Source organism: Anomaloglossus baeobatrachus, chromosome 5 (assembly GCF_048569485.1).
Source record: "Anomaloglossus baeobatrachus isolate aAnoBae1 chromosome 5, aAnoBae1.hap1, whole genome shotgun sequence".
Taxonomy (NCBI): domain Eukaryota; kingdom Metazoa; phylum Chordata; class Amphibia; order Anura; family Aromobatidae; genus Anomaloglossus; species Anomaloglossus baeobatrachus.
The window spans coordinates 30,207,033-30,232,079 of record NC_134357.1 but is presented as its reverse complement, the minus strand read 5'-3'; the positions used below and the strand labels follow the sequence as shown (position 1 = coordinate 30,232,079).

The following is a 25,047-nucleotide window of genomic DNA, read 5'->3' as shown; positions in this document are numbered from 1 at the left end:
TTCATGTGTTTTTGGTGCAGATGTGAAGCTGTGGTTTTATAGTACAGAAAAGTTATTGATTCTGTAGGGTCGGTCCGGGTGATACCCGAGACTGGGGGACGTAGTCCTGCACCCGCCCGACGCGCTACAGGAGCAGGGGATGGAGTGTGCGGTGGAGTTGGTGTGGTGCGGTTATCTGAAGGCCACGGTACTTCCGGGCTGTCAGCTCACAGCTGCTGGTCCAGTACACACGCTGCGGGTTTTCTTCCATGGACATAAAGACGCACTCAGGCCATTTGCAAAACTCTTTAACTTTACTGTTAACAACTTGCAGACACCGACATTCTGTCACAGAGAGAAACATATGGATATGCTACAATCTGTGTCTGGTCACCAGCTTCTAACTCCCTCCCGCTCAATCTTCTGCCTGTTTCTTGCTCTCCACATCACTCTACCCACTCTGCTACGTTCTTCACTCCATCCCTATGTGGCGCCCCTGAGGCTTCCCTCGCCACAGAGATATTGCACCTCAGCCAGAGGTGTAATGTCCCATCCTGGGTAAGGACAAGGGTACATGCCGGTTCACAGGCAAATTCACACTACACCGATTGTTAGGCATATTTTGGAACCAGAGATAGTGGCAGCCACCCCCATGCTGTAGGCAGGGGGGCCGTAAGACCCATCTCTTCTCCCATAGGGTGGGGCCTAGCAACAGGGAAAGTGGGAGGAGCCAACGGAAAGTGAGCGTAGTAACAGAAAGTTCAAGGTTAGTTGAGAGAGTGAGGAGTTGGAGGAGAGAGAGGTTGTTACCTCAAGAAAGTGACAGAGAGAGAAGTTTCCTGGTGGAGATCCTGGGGTCCAGTTAGGCCCAGGTGACACCACAGACAGAGAAGAAAGGATTCCAGGGCCACGGAAGGGCATATTTGCTCGTGGCCTGTTCCACTAGAAGATTGGGTGGAGGGATCTGGCTGAATTCGGGGACGGTCCCCAGACAGAGGGAAGAAAGACATTTCTTCATAAAGTGACACCGAGGCCCAGGGTGGTTGCTAGCTCCCAGGGCCACAACCTGCCGTAGATCCCCTGGGAAGAGGGCAAGATTCCAGTCAGGTAAGCCCCCTTGACCAGATTCTATGGCAGAGGCCAAGACAAGTTCATCTACAAAAGTCAAGGCTGTGAAGCCAGTCGAGGAAAGAGACATAAAAGTGGTGCACCGGCATTAACCCCAAGATGAAGATGAAGTGGATCCCAGCATACCATTGGGCAACTGGTTTGTCGACACCTGGACTCAGAAACAGTGAGTAAAAGACCTTGAAACTGCACCCCCTGGTGTCGCTTCCTTTATTCTGCACTGCACCGCATCATTTCCAAAACACCATAGACTTTCATAAACACCAACGGTTGCCCCGGGGTACCGCTCCACCTGTGGGGAGCAGAACCTTCCCAGCTGCCATTCCATCAGCCCCGAAGGCCCCATACAGCAGCCGCGGCTCCATAGCCACAATCCACAGGTGGCGTCACGAATATTTCCACAAACTTTAATTATAATCACCACCCCCACAGCCGTCATATTAGTTGACCCCGCCAGGGTCACGGAGCCGGGCCCTGTCACCACTGACTACCCCCGGACTAGTCCGGCCTGACACCGGGTGTCCCAGAGCCCTGGGGTGGGCGAGTCACCTATCACTAACTACAGCCAGGAAGTCCTTCCTCCTTTCTCCCCAAGACTGTGGATCGGGCTTTTCTCACTACACGTGGCATCTTTTTGCCACTGCATGTTCGGTGCATCAAAAATGCAACAAAAACGCACCGCGGCAAAAACGCAACAAAAACGCACCGCGGCAAAAACGCAACAAAAACGCACAGCGTTTTTACCGTGTTTTGCCCACTCGGTTTTTAAGTCAAATCTATTGACTGGAAAGTCTCAAAAACGTAGAAATTTGACATGCTTCATCTTCAAAAATGCAACCAAGATGGAGCCAACAAAAGATGCCCAGTGTAGACAGCAAAATAGAAATCCCATAGACTTTGCTGGAGGAAGGAAAGGATGTATTTTGGTGCATCTTTGTGATCTCAAAAAGGCACCAAAGATGCATCAAAAGATGCCCTGTGTGAGCCCTTTCAGCCCTGCCATTCTACCTTCTATCTGAGACTCCCTTCTAGCAATTACTGAGTCCAGTGCCATCTAGTGGTAGGTGACAGGACTGCGACATAACCCACATGACAGTTTACATATATTAGGCTAGTTTCACACTTGCGTTGTGTGACAGATGCGTTGCATATAGTGGCACAACGGATGCAACGGATCATACAAAATGACGCAATCCGTTATAGTTTTTTTTTCTTGACTTTACACATCTGGGCATGTGCAGTTCTGTAAAGACAATTGCGTTAACGGAATCCCTCAAATGACGGATTCTAACGGTATCCGCCACCATAGATGTCCATTATAAAAACGCCCCCCCAGCCTAACAATATCAGTCAGCAGCCGCCCAGAATTGCCGCATACGTTATATGCGACAGTTCTGGGACTGTACCCGGCTCTTCCCGATTTGCCCTGGTGCGTTGGCAAATCGGGGTAATAAGGAGTTAATGGCAGCCCATAGCTGCCAATAAGTCCTAGATTAATCATGTCAGGCATCTCCCCGAGATACCTTCCATGATTAATCTGTAAGTGACAGTAAATAAACACACACACCCAAAAAAATCCTTTATTAGAAATAAAAAACACAAACATATACCCTGGTTCACCACTTTAATAAGCCCGAAAAAGCCCTCCATGTCCGGCGTAATCCAGGATGCTCTGCTGCATGGAGGTGACCGGAGCTGCAGAAGACACCGCCACTCCTGTCACCTCCACGCAGCTAATGAAGGCTCTGGAATATGTTGATATAATCATCTTGAATTGCGTGATGTGTGGATCCTTGGAGGACCCTTAGGACATTGTATCCATGGACTTGGGACATGATTTATCTTACACAGTACTGAAGCTGTCCATCCTTACCCCTCTGCATGGGATTTTACATCTTTTGTTCCTTTTTTTTGTTTTGTTTTGTTGAGAATTTGCTTAGTTGAGATTCTGGCTAAGCGCAGGACCATCGGGATCATGAATGTCCCCTCCTCGATTGCGGCCCCATTGGTGGCCAATCCTGTCGGAACACAATCGTCCGGCGGATTGGGTTTACCTACGGCCGCAACGGGATGGAGACTTAGATTCCTGCCCTTATGGTTACTGTGCTATCATGCCGTTCTCGTTACTTAGATTGTTTATTGGAACCGGTATTGGTTGAAACTGATACAATTGAGAATTATAGCTGGGATGGTTTGTAGATTGGGTAGGATTTATGGGGAAGATCTTGGCTGGACGCCATGGTGCCCTGAATTGTTAATAACCCTTTCACCCAACTGGTTAAGACACTAAGTGGTAGTAGTCCCTTTGAGTTAAAGGGGACAACTAGATTGGTTTCACCATGTAGGGGGTCCTCTGGGTGACACCCTGTAGACCCTAGCTGGGTAAGAAAGATAATAAATGGAATATAATATAGGATGGATAGCTTGCTGGTTATCTAATGACTCAGGTCCTAATTAACCTCGTGAACGGATCTACACACTTTGAGAAGTAATATATTATTGATTGATACCCTGCAGCATACGTACATAAGAACACTGTACTGTTTAAGAGCTATGATACTTCACAGTATGGCCCCTGATGAGCAGAGTGGTCTATAAGTTAAGCGTGACTCATTAGTTTTCGGCAACCACTCTTATAACATTAAGGTACACGTCTTATTAGATATGTTATGTGATTGATTGGGGGGGATTTTTGATCCTATTCATAGTGTGGGGCCGGGAGGATGTTTAATCTAATAACTAAGACAATTGAACTTTTCATGGTAACTAGTGATGCTGCGGCATACCTATATACCCGGACATATGCCCGTTCCCAGCACTGCTCGCATGTTGTGCGGGCTGACGTGTATGGCCAGCTTGAAGCCGGCTATGGTTTAGCCGTGCCCCATTGGCGGGCTAAGCTACTTTGGGCACTGACGTGACGGTTAATAATTGGCTCTTAATGTGATGTGCCGTAGGTGACGTCCTGGTGGGCGTATAATCCAATCACCATGATGACTTAGTCTAATACGGTAACTAGGGACGCCACAGCACGCCTACGTATCTTGACGCATGCCCAGTTCCAGCATTACTCGTATGCTGTGCGGGCTGACGTGTCCGGCCAGCCGGAGACTGGCCGTGGTTTCGCGGTGCCCCATTGGTGGGCCGGGTGACTATGGGTTGACGTTACAGTCAACGATTGGCTCCTAAAATGATGATCTGGAGGTAACGTCTTGGTAGGCGTATAATCTAATAAACTATGATTATTAAGTTTATCACGGTAACTAGGGACGCCGCAGCACCTATATGCCTTAGCATATGCTTGTTTCTAACATTGCTCGTATGTTCTGCGGGATGACGTGCCCGGCCAGCCTGAGGTTGATTATGGCTACGCCGCGCCCCATTGGTGGGCCAGGTACTGACGCAATGGTTCATGATTGGCTATCAGTGTGATGAGCCGGAAGAGACGCCCTCGAGGCGGGCACGCTGCCCCATGCACACAATTCAAGTAACGGGGTTAACACACATGCTCTTGATATTCAGGTGATTGTCAAGCACATATATATCCTCGATCCACCTTAGTCCAGCATACGTCCCCTGAGGAAGAAGGTGAAACGCGCGTTGGGACAGTCAGGTGTTGCGGTATCTACTTTACTGGTCAGTACAGGTTCAGGTTTCTGATGTCCATACGTTTTATAGGGATCACACTATCCTATATGGAGGCTGATTAACTGTTTAAGCCCCAATAGATGTTTGGTTTGTACTCTTCCCTCTAAACTATTCGTATAGAATACTATTGCTAACTGTTGCTGACATGTTTCTGTGAACATCTAATATACACCTTTATGTATGATACCAGCTCACCTTCTATTGAGGATTTCCTGCTGTCAATTTTGTATTTTGATAATGTTATGTATTGATTTTATAAATGTGAAATAAAAAATATCGTTTTTATATTGGAGCTATACCACTCTTTTTTCTTTGGCTTAATAATAACAGAAATATGCATCAACATTACCGTATGTTGTAGCACTCCTTCCTTATCGGAGGGACTCGATTAGTGAGAAGGAAGACAACCCGGCCTCTGCATGACAGGCGCAGTGCATCCACTTGAGCATCCTGGAAATGTCCCTATCTCACTAAGCGAGCCCTGTATTTTTATACCAAACTTTGTACATTGTGGTCGTCGTGTGCACTGAGTATTGCAATTGGCGACCAGCATGTGATTGCTGAGTCATGGTCTTGTAACCTGACCACACGCTGCTGTGGGCACCAGTAGCTTCCTACACATGTTGCTAGCTGACCACTGGTTTCCTGCATATGTTGCAATGAGCCGTGCATTTTATATTGGTAGTTTCCTACACATGTTGCTAACTAACCACTGGTTTCCTGCATATGTTGAACTGTAAGCGTTCCTTCCTCATAATAGTGGTTTGTTCAAGACCTACTAACACTTCATCATGGTGAAATCGGGTCAACCAGAGGACACCTCTCTGATACTGATTTTGGATGGATCAATAAGACCTGTGATCACTATCTTTTGATTAGGATTCCTATCTAATCACACTCATTCTTCAGTCATATCACATTGGTATCACAAACACTCATAACATAGTTTGACCCTCTTTCTTTTCTGTAAAAGTTGGGAGTTATGTAAAGGGCTGCAAAGGTAACACGGTATACATCCAGCTCTGACCCATATAAGAAAGCACAGGAAATATTGCTTGCAGATAAAGTAAAAAATAGCAAGAAAACTTTATAAATATAGACAGATTATGACCCAAGTGTTAAACTGACAATTGTTAGTTGTAAGAACATACAAGACATGGTGGCCAAACATAGCGGTATGTTATATTCAACGGAACGTTGCACTAATTCTTCCCAGTTTGTCGAGTGACACCCTGCAGTTCTTCTCTTCAGCCACCAGATGTCTCCCTTTGATTCCATTTAGAATTTCTTTACCTTTCTGACCGGCTTATTTTTGCAGCACAGCGTTCACTTTCATTGTATAATTCTATCAATCAAATTTCATTTTTACAAATATTTAGGCCAGAATGTATTTTTAAAAAATGTTATAAAAGAAGAGGCACAAAATAATCTATGAGGGAGAGTGCGACTCTATGGCTGACCCAGGTGAGCAGTTATGCAAGTTGTGCTAGTAGGGAAGGAAAGAGATTTGCAATTGCAACCCAAAAATGTAATTCCAATTGTTTATATGAGTTGCATGAGTCTTAAAGGGCCGGTACTTAAGCAGTGGCTGGAAATTTTGAACAAATATGACAGAAGGCAACTATAAGCAACCGAAAAAGTCAGAACAACAGTATGTACAGTGTACACCAATGTCAGTGATGGTTTGTTCACATTACACTCAGTTTTCACACTATACTAGACTGCAAAATTGCCTGTGTATCTGCTATTACAGGGGTGTTGGAATATGTTAGCATAGAGATGTGTCCACACTTACCGCTCCATAAATTTTTGCATATTTTTGCATATGTTAGTGGTTACCTTTAGATAACAAAAGGTTTCAGTCTGCAATCTTTATCCCATTTTCACACCTTACGTGCAATTTGCAGTCTGATCAAGTTTCAAATACTTTTCTTGTAGGAGCACCTCTCTCAGCAATATAGGCTGGATGTGAGGTCTGTGTGTCTCTCCCAGTAATATAAGCTGGATGTGAGGTCTGTGTGTCTCCCAGTAATATAGGCTGGATGTGAGGTCTGTGTGTCTCTTTCAGTAATATAGGCTAGATGTGAGGTCTGTGTGTCTCCCAGTAATATAGGCTGGATGTGAGCTCTGTGTGTCTCTCTCGGTAATATAGGCTAGATGTGAGGTCTGTGTGTCTCCCAGTAATATAGGCTGGATGTGAGCTCTGTGTGTCTCTCTGAGTAATATAGGCTGGATGTGAGGTCTGTGTGTGTCTCCCAGTAATATAGGCTGCATATGAGCTCTGTGTGTCTCTCCCAGTAATATAGGCTGCATATGAGCTCTGTGTGTCTCTCCCAGTAATATAGGCTGCATATGAGCTCTGTGTGTCTCTCCCAGTAATATAGGCTGGATGTGAGCTCTGTGTGTCTCTCCCAGTAATATAGGCTGCATATGAGCTCTGTGTGTCTCTCCCAGTAATATAGGCTGGATGTGAGCTCTGTGTGTCTCTCCCAGTAATATAGGCTGGATGTGAGGTCTGTGTGTATCTCCAGTAATATAGGCTGGATGTGAGCTCTGTGTGTCTCTCCCAGTAATATAGGCTGCATATGAGCTCTGTGTGTCTCTCCCAGTAATATAGGCTGGATGTGAGCTCTGTGTGTCTCTCCCAGTAATATAGGCTGGATGTGAGGTCTGTGTGTATCTCCAGTAATATAGGCTGGATGTGAGCTCTGTGTGTCTCTCCCAGTAATATAGGCTGCATATGAGCTCTGTGTGTCTCTCCCAGTAATATAGGCTGGATGTGAGCTCTGTGTGTCTCTCCCAGTAATATAGGCTGCATATGAGCTCTGTGTGTCTCTCCCAGTAATATAGACTGGATGGGAGGTTTGTGTGTGTCTCCAGTAATATAGGCTGGATGTGAGGTCTGTGTGTATCTCCAGTAATATAGGCTGGATGTGAGGTCTGTGTGTATCTCCAGTAATATAGGCTGGATATTAGCTCTGTGTATTTCCAGATTGCTGCTGTATTCCCTTATTTTTACATAACAGCTCAGCTCCAATCCAGCCCTTATTTCCTCTGCATGTGCCTTCCTCCTCGTCTGTTGCCTGTTAATCCTGTTCCTTCCAAGATGCTTTCTCCCCTGTCCACTGCTGATCTGTGTACAACCAGCTCCTTCCTGCCATCTCTAACACTGAAAGGAGGGGGTGGGGGTGCAGAGGGCCATCAAGAGTAGGAGCTATGATGAATTTCAAACATTTTGCAGATTTCTCAGCTAGATAAAAAAAAGTTACAGACCCTGAAGTAGCAAAATGGTAGAAAATGATTGATGAAGATTATTTTGATAGTTGCTTAATTTTGCATTTAGGAAGCAAATGAACAATAGTTGTAAAAAATGGGTGAATTTGTACATAGCCTAATAAGGATTCTAATTTTTTTAAAAAAAATCAATATATTACTGTGACTGGAGATGAGCGAACTGTTCGGTTAACGTTTGCCAATTTCAGATTTGGTACGAGCCTTCACCGGTTCGTTCGGACTCGACTTACCAAACACCTTGCTTAAAAGTTGTCAATGTTCGGTAAGTGTTCATTTGCAGAAAACCCACTCCTGGCCCCATCACAGCCATGTCAAGGCATGGCTGTGATTGGCCATGGGAAATCACTGTAAAAAAAGGAAGCAAAAGGGCTACATCACCGAGTCTCCCCACGGCTGTAGCTGCTCCCACGGCTGAACTTCTGGGGCCGCTGATTATCCTCATACATATTCACTGCTTTCCCTGCCCACCGGCGTCTCTGATTGGGTGCAGTCAGACCCCTCCCCAAGACAGTGTCTGTGATTGGTTTGAATAACAGACCCTGTCTGCGTGTCTATATCGTGGTATAAAATAAATAAATAAATAAAATTGTCATAGGGTCCCCCTAGCTATTGATACCAGCATAAATAAAGCCCACGGCTACAGGCTGCAGTCCCCAGCCATGCACTTATCTTGGCTGTTTCAAATTAGGAGAAACCGCATGCAGCTTTTTTTAAATTTAAATAAATAATTTAAAAAATTGGAGTGCATCCCCCTCCACTTTCGATACCCAGCCAAGATAAAGCCTGACACTTGGTGCTGCTATTCTTAGGCTGGGGAGACCCATGGTTATTAGGCTCTCCCAAGCCTAAAAATTACAGCCTGCAGCTGCCCAGGATTGTTGCATCCATTAGATTTGACAATCCTGGAACTTTACCTGGCTATTCCTGATTGCCCTGTTACAGTGGTAATCAGGTTAACCACAGCTGCCACTAAGCCCTAGATTATTAATGGGAGGTGTCTATGAGACCCTCCCATAACTAACCTGTAAGTGAAAGTAAATAAACACAAACACCAAAAAAATCCTTTATTTGAAATAAAATGCAAAAAAACCCCACCACTTTATTAACCCCTAAAAGACCCAGGTCTGACGAAATCTACATGAGGTCCCACGACAATCCCAGCTCTGCTACATCTGAACTAACTGCGTGCAGCCGTAGAGCATGACTGCACGCTGTAACGTCAGGCAGAAAATGAGCCATGCAATGACTGGTGACATCACTCAGGTTAGTTGTGGTCACAGCTGGAGGTTCTCACGGTCCTCCCCCTGTGTCTGCAGGTAGCCTGACCTCAGGGGACCTCAATGAAGACCTGGCAGAAAACTGCAGAGGTTTTTTGCCAAGAGATGCAGATTTGGTGCTAAAATATTTACACCATATTTCTGCATCCAATCTACACCTCCTGGAAAAAAAATGCATCACCACCGAATGTGGTATGATGCGATAGTGATTCCAATTTTCTTTGCCAGGAGGTGTAGATTAGGTGCAGGAATATGGTGTAAAAATTTCAGCACCAAATCTGTAGTAGTAAAGCAGGGCGATGGCAGCGATATTAGTACTCAGCTTCAGTGGAAATATGAATCTCCCATTCAGTAGACTGCGAGGCTTTAACAGTGAGAATGATAGAATATTTGTAATGTATGGGCGGCTGAGTCGTCTGCACCCCGCTGTGTGCCACGTCCGCCCAGGCGAGAATGCAGCCATTAATCTGTTCCCGCCGCTAATCTTATTTCAATTGCAGTTCATCTGAGCACAAGCGGGGCACCGAGAAAGCGGCAGGCGGGAAACACGAGACAACGCGGCAATGATTGCCTGTCTGCTCTAGTGTTACGAGCCGCGCTGAAGTCCTGAATGTAATTGAAATCCATATACCCGATGACTGAGCTCATCTATATACAGTCCACTGCGGTCAGCGACAACATGAGCCGGGAACGGAGAGGTCACTTACACCAAGGAGAGATGAAATCATTCCTGCTAATGTTAAAGGAGTTACATGAGATTGCAAAATAAGATTACATTTCTTTTTCCTGGAAGAAGCGCCACCTGTGTCAGTAGGCCATGTCTGGTACTGCAGCTGCGATACCGGATACAACCATCAGCCAGAGAGTGGCGCTGTATCTGGATACATCAGAGGCAAAAAGTTTTCTTATTGTGATTATGTTTAATTAGAGGAAATACACTGTATGGCAGTAATATGTAGGTATTGCATATAGGGAGGACACTGTATGGCAGTAATATGTAGGTATTGCACATAGGGAGGACACTGTATGGCAGTAATATATGGGTACTGCACATAGGGAAGACACTGTATGGCAGTAATATGTAGGTACTGCACATAGGGAGGACACTGTATGGCAGTAATATGTGGGTACTGCACACAAGGGAAGACACTGTTTGGCAGTAATTTGTAGGTATTGCACATAGGGAGGACACTGTATGGCAGTAGTATGTAGGTACTGCACATAGAGAGGACACTGTATGACAGTGATATTCAGGTACGGCACATAGGGAGCACAGTGTATGGCAGTAATATGTCTATACTGCACATAGGGAGGGCACTGTTTGGCAATAATATGTAGATACTGCACATAGGGAAGACACTGTATGGCAGTAATATGTAGGTATTGCACATAGGGAAGACACTGTATGGCAGTAATATGTGGGTATTGCAAATACGGAAGACATTGTATGGCAGTAATATGTGGGTACTGCTCATAGGGAGCACACTGTATGGCAGTAATATGTGGGTACTGCACACAAGGGAAGACACTGTATGGCAGTAATATGTAGGTATTGCACATAGGGAAGACACTGTATGGCAGTAATATTTGGGTACTACACATAGGGAAGACACTGTAGGGCAGTAATATGTGGGTACTGCTCATAGGGAGGACACTGTATGGCAGTAATATGTATGTACTGCACACAAGGGAAGACACTGTATGGCAGCAATATGTGGGCACTGCACACAAGGGAAGACACTGTATGGCAGCAATATGCAGGTACTGCACATAGGGAAGATACTTTCTGGCAGTAATATGCAGGTACTGCACATAGGGATGACACTGTATGGCAATAATATGCAGGTACTGCACATAGGGATGACACTGTATGGCAATAATATGCAGGTACTGCACATAGGGATGACACTGTATGGCAATAATATGCAGGTACTGCACATAGGGATGACACTGTATGGCAATAATATGCAGGTACTGCACATAGGGAAGACACTGTATGGCAATAATATGCAGGTACTGCACTTAGGGATGACACTGTATGACAATAATATGCAGGTACTGCACATAGGGAAGACACTGTATGGCAATAATATGCAGGTACTGCACTTAGGGATGACACTGTATGGCAATAATATGCAGGTACTGCACATAGGGATGACACTGTATGGCAGCAATATGCAGGTACTGCACATAGGGAAGACACTTTCTGACAGTAATATGCAGGTACTGCACATAGGGAAGACACTGTATGGCAATAATATGTAGGTACTGCACATAGGGAAGACACTGTATGGCAATAATATGTAGGTACTGCACATAGGGAGGACACTGTATGGCAGTAATATGCAGGTACTGCACATAGGGATGACAGTGTATGGCAATAATATGTAGGTACTGCACATAGGGATGACACTGTATGGCAGTAATGTGTAGGTACTACACATAGGGAGGACACTGTATGGCAGTAATGTGTAGGTACTGCTCATAGGGAAGACACTGGCAGTAATATGTAGATACTAAATATAGGGAAGCACGGTTTAGCATTAATATGTAGGCATTGCACATAGGAAAGACACTGTATGGCAGTAATATGCAGGTACTGCACATAGGGAGGAAACTGTATGGCAGTAATATGTAGGTACTGCACATAGGGAGGAAACTGTATGGCAGTAGTATGTAGGCATTGTATGGTAGCGTTATGTGGGCAATGTTTGATGGCATTATGCGGGCATTGTGTCACAATCTCATATAGGCTTCATATATCAGTATTATGTAGGCATTGTGTCACAGTGTAATGTGGCCACTGTGTGTTCGTTTAACATAGACATTGTATGGCAGTATTAAGTAGACATTGTATGGCATCATTATATAGAAACTTAATGACAATGCAATCTGGGCTTTATGGCAGTATTATTATTTAATACTGTATGGAATGATTATGCAAGAAAAAAATGGCAGTATAATGTACATACTGTATGGCAGTATAATTTAGATATTGTATGGTAGTATTGTTTGGGGCACTGTATGTCATTATGCAGGCATTGTGTCATAGTGTTATGTAGAAGTCATATGGCTGTATTAAGTAGGCATTGTGTGACAACATTATGTATGCATTGTGTGGCAGTGTTATGTGGGCACTGTATAGGAGTATTATGTAGGCACTGTAATGCAGTATTATGTAGGTATTGTATGGTAGTGTTATGTGGGTACTGTATGGCAGCATTATGTAGGCATTGTGTTGCATTGTTATGTTATGTGGGCATCGTATGGTGGTATTATATAGGCATTTTGCCACACTATTATTTGGGCACTATATTGCACTACTAAGTAGGCATTGTTGTTTGGGCTCAGTATGACAGCATTATGTAGACACTTAATGAAAGGGCTCTCTGGGTTCTGTATAGCAGTATTATGTAGTCATTGTATAGCAGACATTTAATAGCAGTGTTATGTGAGCATTTTGTTTTAGTATTATGTAGGCACCATATAGCAGTATTATGTAGACATTTTATGGCAGTATTGTATAGACATTATTATATAGGCACCATGTGGGAGTACTATATTGGCATTTATTGGCAGTGTTATGTTGAAACTGTGTGGGACTATTATATTAGTATAACATGCCATTATAAACTTCTCAGCTGAGATATTGAACAAGTCGCATTGCTCCTATTAATTTGCAGGAATAGTCCATATGATCGGATATGAAGTGGTCACAGGTAGATAGCTGATATAAGCAGGACGCCTGCTCAGGACTCCCCATTAAAGCCCCATGTGTGGCGGACCCTTCCATCTTATTGTAATGCATGATCAGGCATTAAAGTAGCATCCATATTTGGCACCGCTCTGCTAGTGCGGTGACATCTTATGCTTATAACGTCTGACTGACCAGAAGTCAGAAGTTATATCACAAGAGCCCAATAGAAGTCTATGAGAGCCAGAACGAGGCTCCCATAGACTTGTATTGAGTTGTGACCTCCAGTGCGCTCCATGTAACACTGAAGGTGCCAGCAGGTCCCAAATCACCGGAGAGGAAGCAGTGCGGTACCAAAAACAGAAGAAGACGCCAAAGGGTGAGTATAAGACCCAGGGCAGGGGACTTACATTCAAAGCATCACCACTGCAGTGTAATAAAATAAACGCTGGTGTTTTTGGATTAAATAGCTAAAGTGTAATACCACCCTCACCCTGCAGAGGCCGCTGCAGGATAAACATACGGCAGCCATAGGTTTCGTTAGCCCGGAGTGATCAAATAATTAACAGTTTCAATTAAAAATGGGTTCTCATGCAAATATCACCTTCTAAGGAATACTTCTATTATAAGTTACTATCTTTAGCTGCAGTAGATCACGTTAGGGCTAATTCTTAAAGTGTCAAAAACCAAAAATAAGAGAGTCACTGACACTACCTTAATGCAAAGAAATGTACAAGTTTATTGATCAATTGTATAAAAAACACATAGATTAAAAGAGGTTCAAAGATAGAGTGCTGGAGGGGATACAAAAAACGAGGAGCTGCATACCACTGCTGAAAATGTACAAAAAGTGCATCAAATAGTGGCTGGGGGACCTGTGTCACCAAGTAATAATTCAGAAATCAGCTCAAAGCCTGCAAAGAATTACCATATAGACCAAAATAAGGTGCTGCCTAGTGCATGAATACTGGGCACAAAAGGTGGTATAATAATATAATAATACCTTTTGTGCCCAGTATTCATGCACTAGGCAGCACCTTATTTTGGTCTATATGGTAATTCTTTGCAGGCTTTGAGCTGATTTCTGAATTATTACTTGGTGACACAGGTCCCCCAGCCACTATTTGATGCACTTTTTGTACATTTTCAGCAGTGGTATGCAGCTCCTCGTTTTTTGTATCCCCTCCAGCACTCTATCTTTGAACCTCTTTTAATCTATGTGTTTTTTATACAATTGATCAATAAACTTGTACATTTCTTTGCATTAAGGTAGTGTCAGTGACTCTCTTATTTTTGGTTTTTGATACTTATGGAGTCTCTACCAGGGATTTATTATTATTTTTGTTATCCTATATAGGGGTTATGGTGATCGGAGGTGATCACCAAAAATCTCCCCCGTATGTTCAGATGTTGTTTATAATCCTTAAAGTGTACCTGATGTTTCTGGAGACTTTGCACAATAATCTGTCCGGTGTGTGTAGATGAATAAAATCCCTACTTCTGGACATGAAGGCAGTATTGTAGCAGCCAGCCATTGAATAACTCCCCTCTTCCCCTCCCCCATATTTTTCCCTACTTCCCAAATAAAAAAAAAACAGTCACTTGGATTAAATTGTCCAAAACAACCTTTATTATAACTAATATAATAAGTAAAAAGTAATATGAGATATCTTTATTTTATTTTCTTTATATAGCGCTAACATATTTCATAGCGCTTTACATACATCAGGAACACTGTCCCCATTGGGGCTCACAATCTAAAGAAATGGTCGTTCTTGGAGCTCCTAAACTTGGTGCTTGGGCTTCATTTTACTTTTATATGACTTGTATCTTGGCTTTTTCACCAGTTTCTCTGCAGACTCCATCTCTAATTTTCACTTGTCTCTGAGCTAGTGGAAGGAGAATGTAACATATGATGTCTCCCATACACAGCACACAGATATAGGAGGGATTCTTACAGTACTTTCTTTATGTAGAGCATGTTCAGAAGCAGCAGCAGCATGGAGGACATTATACAGCAGCATGGGGGCATTATACAGCAGCATGGTTGACATCATACAGCAGCATGGAGGACATTATACAGCAGCATGGAGGACATTATACAGCAGCAGCATGGAGGACATTATACAGCAGCATGGGGGCATTATATAGCCGCATGGAGGATATTATACAGCAGCATGGATGACATCATACAACAGCATGGAGGACATTATACAGCAGGATGGAGGACATTATACAGCAGCATGGAGGACATCATACAACAGCATGGAGGACATTATACAGCAGCATGGAGGACATTATACAGCAGCAGCATGGAGGACATTATACAGCAGCATGGGGGCATTGTATAGCACCATGGAGGATATTATACAGCAGTATGGATGACATTATACAGCAGCAGCATGGATGACATTATACAGCAGCATGGAGGACATTATACAGAAGCATGGGGGCATTATACAGAAGCATGGAGGATATTATACAGCAGCATGGAGGACATTATACAGAAGCATGGGGGCATTATACAGCAGCATGGAGGATATTATACAGCAGCAGCATGGATGACATTATACAGCAGCAGCATGGAGGACATTATACAGCAGCATGGAGGACATTATACAGAAGCATGGAGCACCTTATACAGCAGCATGGAGGGCATTATACATCAGCATGGAGGATATTATACAGCAGCATGGAGGACATCATACAGCAGCAGCATGGAGGAAATCATACAGCAGCATGGAGGCCATTATACAGCAGTATGGGGGCATTATACATCAGCATGTAGGATATTATACAACAGCATGGAGGACATCATACAGCAGCAGCAGCATGGAGGACATTAGACAGCAGCATGGAGGACATGATACAGTAGCACTGAACAGTTTAACAGTGAATCTAGCTCTCCGTTAAAATCAAAGCACTTACTAGAAAGCAGCTGCAGCATTTTGGACACTATAGAGAAGAAGTGAACAGTATAACTTTAAATCCAGTCCTATTGTGAGATAACTCACTAGTGAATGTATCAGCATGTAGCATTGTAGCTGTGAATCCAGTTCTGGGGTGAGAAAACACAATAGCAATATCATGGGGATCACTGTAGAGCTGAAGTGAATAGTCTAGCTATAAATTCAGTTTTGAGGTGACATAACACACCTACTAGAAAGTAGCATCATGGATGGTATTATGTAGCAGCACTGAGCTGTGTAGCTATGTATCTAGCTCTGAGATAAAACATTTAATAGGAAGCAGTAGCCTGGAGGACTTTAAATAGCAGCAACTAGCACTGTAGCTGTGAATCCAGCTCTGTGGTGAGATGAAACACAATGAAGCAATAGCATGGGGGACACTATACAGTAGAAATGGACAGGGTAACTTTAAATCCAGTTCTGTGGTGAGATAAAACACTTACTAGATGGTAGCAGCATGGATAGCATTATACAGCAGCACTGAGCTGTGTAGCTGTGTATCTAGCTTTGAGATAAAACATTTAATGGGAAGCAGTAGCATGGAGGACATTAAACATCAGTAACGAGTACTGTAGCTGTGAATCCAGCTCTGCTATAAGAAGCAAGAGCATGTGTCATCACTATAAAGCAGAAGTGAGCAATCTAGCTTTAAATCTCATTCTTGGGAAGATAACACACTTACTAGAAAATAGTAGAATGGTTGGCATTATGCAGCAGAAAGAAACAGCATAGAGGACATTATACAGCAGTGCTGAGCAGTATACCTGTGAATCCAGCTTTGGGGTGAGATGAAACATTACTAGAAAGCAGCAGCATAGAGGTCATTATACAGCAGTGCTGAGCAGTGTATCTGTGAATCCAGTTCTTGGGTGAGATAAAACATTACTAGAAAGCAGCAGCATGAAGGACATTATACAGCAGTACTGAGCAGTTTATCTGTGAATCCAGCTTTGGGGGGAGATGAAACATTACTAGGAAGCAGCAGCATGGAGGACATTATACAGCAGTGCTGAGCAGTGTATCTGTGATTCTAGCTTCGGGGTGAGATGAAACATTACTAGAAAGTAGCAGCATGGAGGACATTATACAGCAGTACTGAGCAGTGTATCCGTGAATCCAGCTTTGGGGTGAGATGAAACATTACTAGGAAGCAGCAGCATAGAGCACATTATACAGCAGTGCTGAGCAGTGTATCTGTGATCCTAGCTTCGGGGTGAGATGAAACATTACTAGAAAGTAGCAGCATGGAGAACATTATACAGCAGTACTGAGCAGTGTATCCGTGAATCCAGCTTTGGGGTGAGATGAAACATTACTAGAAAGCAGCAGCATGGAGGACATTATAGAGCAGTGCTGAGCAGTGTATTTGTGAATGCAGCTTTGGGGTGAGATGAATCATTACTAGAAAGCAGCAGCATGGAGGACATTATACAGCAGTGCTGAGCAGTGTATCTGTGAATGCAGCTTTGGGGTGAGATGAAACATTACTAGAAAGTAGCAACATGGAGGACATTATACAGCAGTACTGAGCAGTGTATCTGTGATTCTAGCTTTGGGGTGAGATGAATCATTACTAGAAAACAGCAGCATGGAGGACACTATACAGCAGTGCTGAGCAGTGTATCTGTGAATGTAGCTTTGGGGTGAGATGAATCATTACTAGAAAGCAGCAGCATGGAGGACATTATACAGCAGTGCTGAGCAGTGTCCAGTCCCTTTGCTCCACTCTTCTCCTTTTCTCTTCACCCCTCTGCTTTTACTGGTAATTTAATGTAATCTTTGTTGAAACGACAATTACTATTTAAGGGTGAGTATTAGTATTCACACCCACCCAATCTCTTTAAGCCTGAATTCTAAATACCTCTATGAATAAATATCTATAAATTAATAAAACACATAAAAAAATTAAATATATACCAAAATAAATAACATATAAATAAAGAAGAAAACACACGAAAATAAAATAAAAAAAATACAAGAGTAAAAAAAGCAAATATATAATAATTAAAAAAAAATAAATGAAATGAAAAATAGACATTTTATATAAAATATGCAAAAAAAAAGGTAAAATAAAATATAAAAAAATAACTTGCATAAGAAAACACCTTGCTTGCAGTCACTGCAGCCGCACTTGAATAATTAAATGAAAAAAAGACATTTTAAATAAAATATGTAGAAAAAAGTAAAATAAAATATAAAAATCTTATGTGAACCCTCTTGCTTGCAGTCGCTGCAGCCGCACTTGAAGCTCTCACAGGAGATTACTCTATTCTTTCCTGTAAATCCCAGTACAAGCATTTACCTACTTCACTGTCGATCAAGTGCCACTCACGTCTCTTCTGAGATTTTTTTTTTCCTCTTTAAGTATTGTGTTCCATGTTTGCCTGAGCATTGCCCTAAGGAGCTTTTGCGCTTTTTGCATAAGTATTCACACCCCTCCCTTTTCCTTTCCTACACCTCTTATAAGATTTTTTTTTTCCTTTTTACGTATTGTGTTCCACGTTTGCCTGAGGATTGCCTTAAGGAGCTTTTGCGCTTTTTGTATAAGTATTCACACCCCTCCTTTTTCCTTTCCTACGTCTCTTATGATATTTTTTTTCTTTTCATGTATTGTGTTCCATGTTTGCCTGAGGATTGCCTTAAGGTGCTTTTTCCCTTTTTGCTTAAGTATTCATTCCCCTCACTTTCCCTTTGCTACGTCTCTTATGAGATTTTTTTCCTTTTTAAGTATTGTGTTCCACATTTGCCTGAGCATTGCCCTAAGGAGGTTTTGAGCTTTTTGTATAAGTATTCATACCCCTCCCTTTTCCTCTTTCCTACATCTTTAATGAGATGTTTTTTTCCTTTTTCCGTATTATGTTGCACGTTTGCCTGAGCATTGCTTTAAAAAGCTTTTGCGCTTTCTGCATAAGTATTCACACCCCTCCCTTTTCCTTTCCTACATCTCTTATGATATTTTTTTTTCCTTTTTACGTATTGTGTTCCACGTTTGCCTGAGCATTGCCTTAAGGTGCTTTTGCGCTTTTTTGCATAAGTATTGACACCCCTCCCTTTTTCCTTTCCTATGTCTCTTATGAGATTCTTTTTTTCTTTCCTTTTTACATATTGTGTTGCACGTTTACCCGACCATTGATCTAAGGAGTGTTTCGGCTTATTGCATAAGTATTCACACCCACTCCCTTTTCTTCTTAAAAACTTTGCCCATCCTTCATAATTTACGAGGGACGAGACACCCTTTCCTGTTTCCCTACAAGAGCCACGGAGCGGAGTCGCTATTGGATAGCCGTGCCCGTAGAGTCTGCGGTTGTCATGCCAACCATAATCACCTCCAGTTCACAGCAGCGGTGGCATGAACTGGTGTTTTTTTAGCTCTCAGCCTGTTTGAGTGCGGGAGAACATCACATGTGACGACTTATATTCCGTGCGGTTGCAGATCCGGCATATTGCAATATTTTTTTTCTTGCATTTTGCTTTGAAGACCCCCTCAGGAGCTGAAATCCTATTTCCTCCTACATATTTTTTATTAAAAAAAATAATAAAAAATCCAACCTTGCAATTAAAGCAGACCAAGGCGCTCCGGAGGACACAAAAAAAAATCAAAATCAGAAATCCAAAGACCCGGAGTGAAAAAGTGCGAAGTTGACGAGAAAAAGGTGCAATATCGCTTTGTAATGAATTTGTGGTGAAACGCGTGGGCAGGGAGGGGACGGTGCATTTCGCAGGACTTGGTATCTTCCTCGGTGTCTTCGGCTTTCCCTGGGTCTGGTTCCTTCCTCCAGCCCAGGAGTTAATTACAGCTCCGGAGACGGCGAGCGCTCCACATTGTCCTTTGCAGTCGCTTGGTAGAAGGAGCGAAATGAGTCGGTGCCAGAAGAGGTGCAAGAGGCAGATCGGAAAAGTTGCTCGATATTTTTACCATTTTGTCACCGGGACCCTGACACAAGGTAGGGTGCAAAATCCTAAAAAAATCCCACCTGTTCTATATATCTGCTGTATCATGTCACCGGTGACCTATTTGTAGACGTAGCAGAGCTGGGTTTGTCATTTGGCACTAAATAATATAATTTCCGACTGATTGCTGTAGTTTTACATAGGACTGCTGGAAAACACACAAACAAGGCATACGTCAATGGGAAAGGGTCCAACCTGTGGCATTTTCAGTGAGTTGCACTAGACGAACCAGCATGTCCAGTGAGGTTCCCTTTAAAAACTAGGATTGACTTTCGGTCTACTGAATCAATGAGTATCCGTGCGGAAATATCAGATTACAAGGATGGCACCGTTATCTATAGAAGACAGATGTAGCAGAGCTGAGTTTGTAGATGGACTAATTTGTCATTATAATATTGTATCCTTGGTTTTGCATGGGACTGCAGGAAAGAAAATGATCCTATATGTGAAGCAGCCCATAGAAAAGTAATCACAAATTCCTCCAGATGTAGCAGAGCTGATTTTGTAGATGGACTAATATCGTATCCTTAAATTTACATGGGACTGCAGGAGAGAAAATGATCCTATATATTGTAGCAGAGCTGAGTTGGTAGATGGACTACTTTATCATTATAACATTGTATCCTTGGTTTTACATGGGACTGCGGGAGAGAAAATGATCCTATATGTGAAGCAGCCCATAGAAAAGTAATCACAAATTCCTCCAGATGTAGCAGAGCTAATTTTGTAGATGGACTAATATCGTATCCTTAATTTTACATGGGACTGCAGGTGAGAATATGATCCTATATATGAAGCAGCCCTTAGAAAAATAATCAGAAGTTCTTACAGATGTAGCAGAGCTGAGTTGATAGATGGACTAGTTTGTCATAATATTGTATCCTTGGTTTTACATGGGACTGCAGGTGAGAAAATGATCCTATATGTTGTAGCAGAGATGAGTTGGTAGATGGACTACTTTATCATTCTAATATTGTATCCCTGGTTTTACATGGGACTGCAGGAGAGAATATGATCCTATATGTGAAGCAGCCCCTAGAAAAGTAATCACAAATTCCGCCAGATGTAGCAGAGCTGAGTTTGTATTTTGGTTTCTTCTTCCATATTCATTGATCTGTGGGAGTCCATTCACTGAGGTCATCAGTATTAAACTCATTAACAGGGGTGGAAGCATAGGGACCGTATAATTAGTCATCTATAGGATAATCGTAAGTATGTGATATGGAAAAACCCTTTAAGATAACGCAGGGTGTTTATTGCATTCAAAGAAAAAAGGACGGGTCCCGCTACAGTGCGTTGTACCCAGTGACAATCTCAGCTCTGCTGCATCTCTACCTGCTCTGACGGCTTGTCACGCTGCAGTAAAGGCAATGTGTTGCTGCGGAAGTCGGTGGATTGACACCGCAGGGTTAAACTTCCAGTGTTACATTTCTTTCATCACTAAGTACATAAGTAAGCAGAGCTGACTCGGTTACTTGGCGCTCGCCTCTGCTAAGAGCCACGTTCAGCTTTGCCTATTAATTTGTATCAACGTTTTGTCAAAAGTGTCTTGTCTGTATCTCAGGAGGGAATGGATTCCACGAGGAGCCGGATGCAAAGAGCAAGGTCAAGAGGATACAATGTATTGTGATATAGGGCTGTGTATATTCAAATATATATATATATATATATATATATATATATATATATATATATATATATATATATGTAGCAGAGCTGAGTATGCAGAGAGGAAGAGAGGTAGCAGAGCTGAAAAAGTCATTCAGCGCAAGAAACAGAGATACGTATAGAATACTGCCATATGGTGCTGACCCATTCCATCCATATAGTGTCTGTAGTGGCCACTATATCATACAGTGCAGGCATTCAGTAACTGTGTATATATGTCCATATATATATATATATATATATATGTATGTTATGGAGAAAGGTATTGTACCTATCCCACACTACACCTGCAGGAGCTTTTCCGACCTTCTATTCTCCATCCATAGACATTAATATGGAGTCGGCCCCTCTCTAGATATAACGGCTCCCGCTCTTCTGGGAAGGTTTTCGACAAGATTTCGGAGGCGTCTCTGGGAATTTCTGTCCCTTCATCCAAAAGAGCATTTGTGAGGTGACCCTGATGTTGCTGGCAGGCCGGGGTCACCGTCCCCGGTCTCGTTGTTGGATGGGGCTGAGGTCCAGGGTTCTGGGCGGCCATCATGTTCCCCTCCATGTCTATATGGAGCAAGTGCACTGGGCACAGTCATGGGGGACAGAAAAGAGTCTTCCCCAAAACTGTTCCCACAAGGGTGAAAGATACCAATGTCCACAATGTCTTGTTCTGAAATCCAATTCCGGGGCCGCCCCATGATAACAGCCCGGAGCATTATCCTCCATACACCATCTGTACAGAGAGCAGAAGTCAGGGGGTAACATCCTCCATTCACCATCTCCAGACTCCTCCATCAGAAGCAGATAGAGCAGTGTGAGCCGTCACTGCACAGAACACGTTTCCTCCAGAGTCCAAAGGTGACAGCTTTACACCACTCCATCTGATGCTCTGCATTGTGCTTGATGATGTATGGCTCAGCATTGTGCTTGATGATGTATGGCTCGGCATTGTGCTTGGTGATGTACGGCTCGGCATTGTGCTTGGTGATGTACGGCTTAGCATTGTGCTTGGTGATGTATGGCTCGGCATTGTGCTTGGTGATGTAGGGTTCGGCATTGTGCTTGGTGATGTACGGCTTAGCATTGTGCTTGGTGATGTATGACTCGGCATTGTGCTTGGTGATGTATGGCTCGGCATTGTGCTTGGTGATGTATGGCTCGGCATTGTGCTTGGTGATGTATGGCTCGGCATTGTGCTTGGTGATGTACGGCTCGGCATTGTGCTTGGTGATGTACGGCTTAGCATTGTGCTTGGTGATGTATGGCTCGGCATTGTGCTTGGTGATGTATGGCTCAGCATTGTGTTTGGTGATGTACGGCTCGGCATTGTGCTTGGTGATGTACGGCTCGGCATTGTGCTAGGTGATGTACGGCTCGGCATTGTGCTTGGTGATGTACGGCTCAGCATTGTGCTTGGTGATGGATGGCTCAGCATTGTGCTTGGTGATGTATGGCTCAGCATTGTGCTTGGTGATGTATGGCTCAGCATTGTGCTTGGTGATGTACGGCTCAGCATTGTGCTTGGTGATGTATGGCTCAGCATTGTGCTTGGTGATGTACGGCTCAGCATTGTGCTTGGTGATGTACGGCTCAGCATTGTGCTTGGTGATGTATGGCTCGGCATTGTGCTTGGTGATGTATGGCTCAGCATTGTGCTTGGTGATGTACGGCTTGGCATTGTGCTTGGTGATGTATGGCTCGGCATTGTGCTTGGTGATGTACGGCTCGGCATTGTGCTTGGTGATGTACGGCTCGGCATTGTGCTTGGTGATGTACGGCTCGGCATTGTGCTTGGTGATGTATGGCTCAGCATTGTGCTTGGTGATGTACGGCTCGGCATTGTGCTTGGTGATGTACGGCTCGGCATTGTGTTTGGTGATGTACGGCTCGGCATTGTGCTTGGTGATGTACGGCTCAGCATTGTGCTTGGTGATGTACGGCTCAGCATTGTGCTTGGTGATGTACGGCTCGGCATTGTGCTTGGTAATGTACGGCTCAGCATTGTGCTTGGTGATGTACGGCTCGGCATTGTGCTTGGTGATGTACGGCTCAGCATTGTGCTTGGTGATGTACGGCTCGGCATTGTGCTTGGTGATGTACGGCTCAGCATTGTGCTTGGTGATGTATGGCTCAGCATTGTGCTTGGTGATGTATGGCTCAGCATTGTGCTTGGTGATGTACGGCTCAGCATTGTGCTTGGTGATGTACGGCTCGGCATTGTGCTTGGTGATGTACGGCTCAGCATTGTGCTTGGTGATGTACGGCTCAGCATTGTGCTTGGTGATGTACGGCTCAGCATTGTGCTTGGTGATGTATGGCTCAGCATTGTGCTTGGTGATGTACGGCTCGGCATTGTGCTTGGTGATGTACGGCTCAGCATTGTGCTTGGTGATGTACGGCTCGGCATTGTGCTTGGTGATGTACGGCTCGGCATTGTGCTTGGTGATGTACGGCTCGGCATTGTGCTTGGTGATGTACGGCTCGGCATTGTGCTTGGTGATGTACGGCTCAGCATTGTGCTTGGTGATGTACGGCTCAGCATTGTGCTTGGTGATGTACGGCTCGGCATTGTGCTTGGTGATGTACGGCTCGGCATTGTGCTTGGTGATGTATGGCTCAGCATTGTGCTTGGTGATGTACGGCTCGGCATTGTGCTTGGTGATGTATGGCTCAGCATTGTGCTTGGTGATGTACGGCTCGGCATTGTGCTTGGTGATGTATGGCTCGGCATTGTGCTTGGTGATGTATGGCTCAGCATTGTGTTTGGTGATGTACGGCTCAGCATTGTGTTTGGTGATGTACGGCTCGGCATTGTTACCCCAGTGCCTCCTGTTCCGTCATGTTAGTAATGACATATTGTGTGGTGGATGTTATTCCCTGGGGGCGAGGGGCAGATGATATACACAGGGTGAAATGGTACTGGATTAAATACCGGAGTTAAATAAATAAAGTAAGGTAAAGCCCCTTTCATTTAAAATAATCCCTGGAGGCGGAGTTATCTTCCAGGTAGCATCCGCCCCATAGCCTGGAAGAGCTCATTTACATAAAGTGATAAAAGATCATTTATCCACAACACGGCATCTGATATGAGACAGACAGGTAGGGAATTTTTCACCATTTTATTACCTGTTTTCCCATATTAATAGGTTACACGGGTCAGATGTGGTGACAGATTCCCTTTAAAACTGGATATGTCATTTGGCAGTAAAACAGAAGAATGCATAGTGTGCCATATGGTGCAGACAGAACAGCATTCACATAGTGTCTGCAGCTCTCGTATAATACCGTACTGCACTTTAGCAGTGTCATACGGTACTTTGTGCACGCCTCAGTTAATTATGAACTAGTTGGCAGTGAAGGCACATAGAGGGTCTGCGCCCACCACCTGCAGCGTGCATGCACAGATGTCTGCGCGCCTGTGCAGGGGACGGCAGAGACAATCCACAGC

General features: G+C 43.8%; 1 protein-coding gene across 3 annotated transcripts in view; it reads left to right on the top strand.

Moving 5' to 3' along the window:
* The window catches only part of KCNIP2 (potassium voltage-gated channel interacting protein 2), a 531,978-nt gene that overhangs the window by 219,162 nt on the left and 287,769 nt on the right, over positions 1-25,047 (top strand). The window contains exon 1 of one of the 3 annotated variants that reach the window (XM_075348365.1): positions 19,360-19,933. The exons of the other annotated variants lie outside the window; for them this stretch is intronic. Within the exon in view, the coding sequence (XP_075204480.1) occupies positions 19,846-19,933 (88 nt within the window). The 5' untranslated portion in view covers positions 19,360-19,845. Of the gene's footprint in view, positions 1-19,359; positions 19,934-25,047 lie in introns of those variants that run through there. 3 annotated transcript variants of the gene reach the window in all.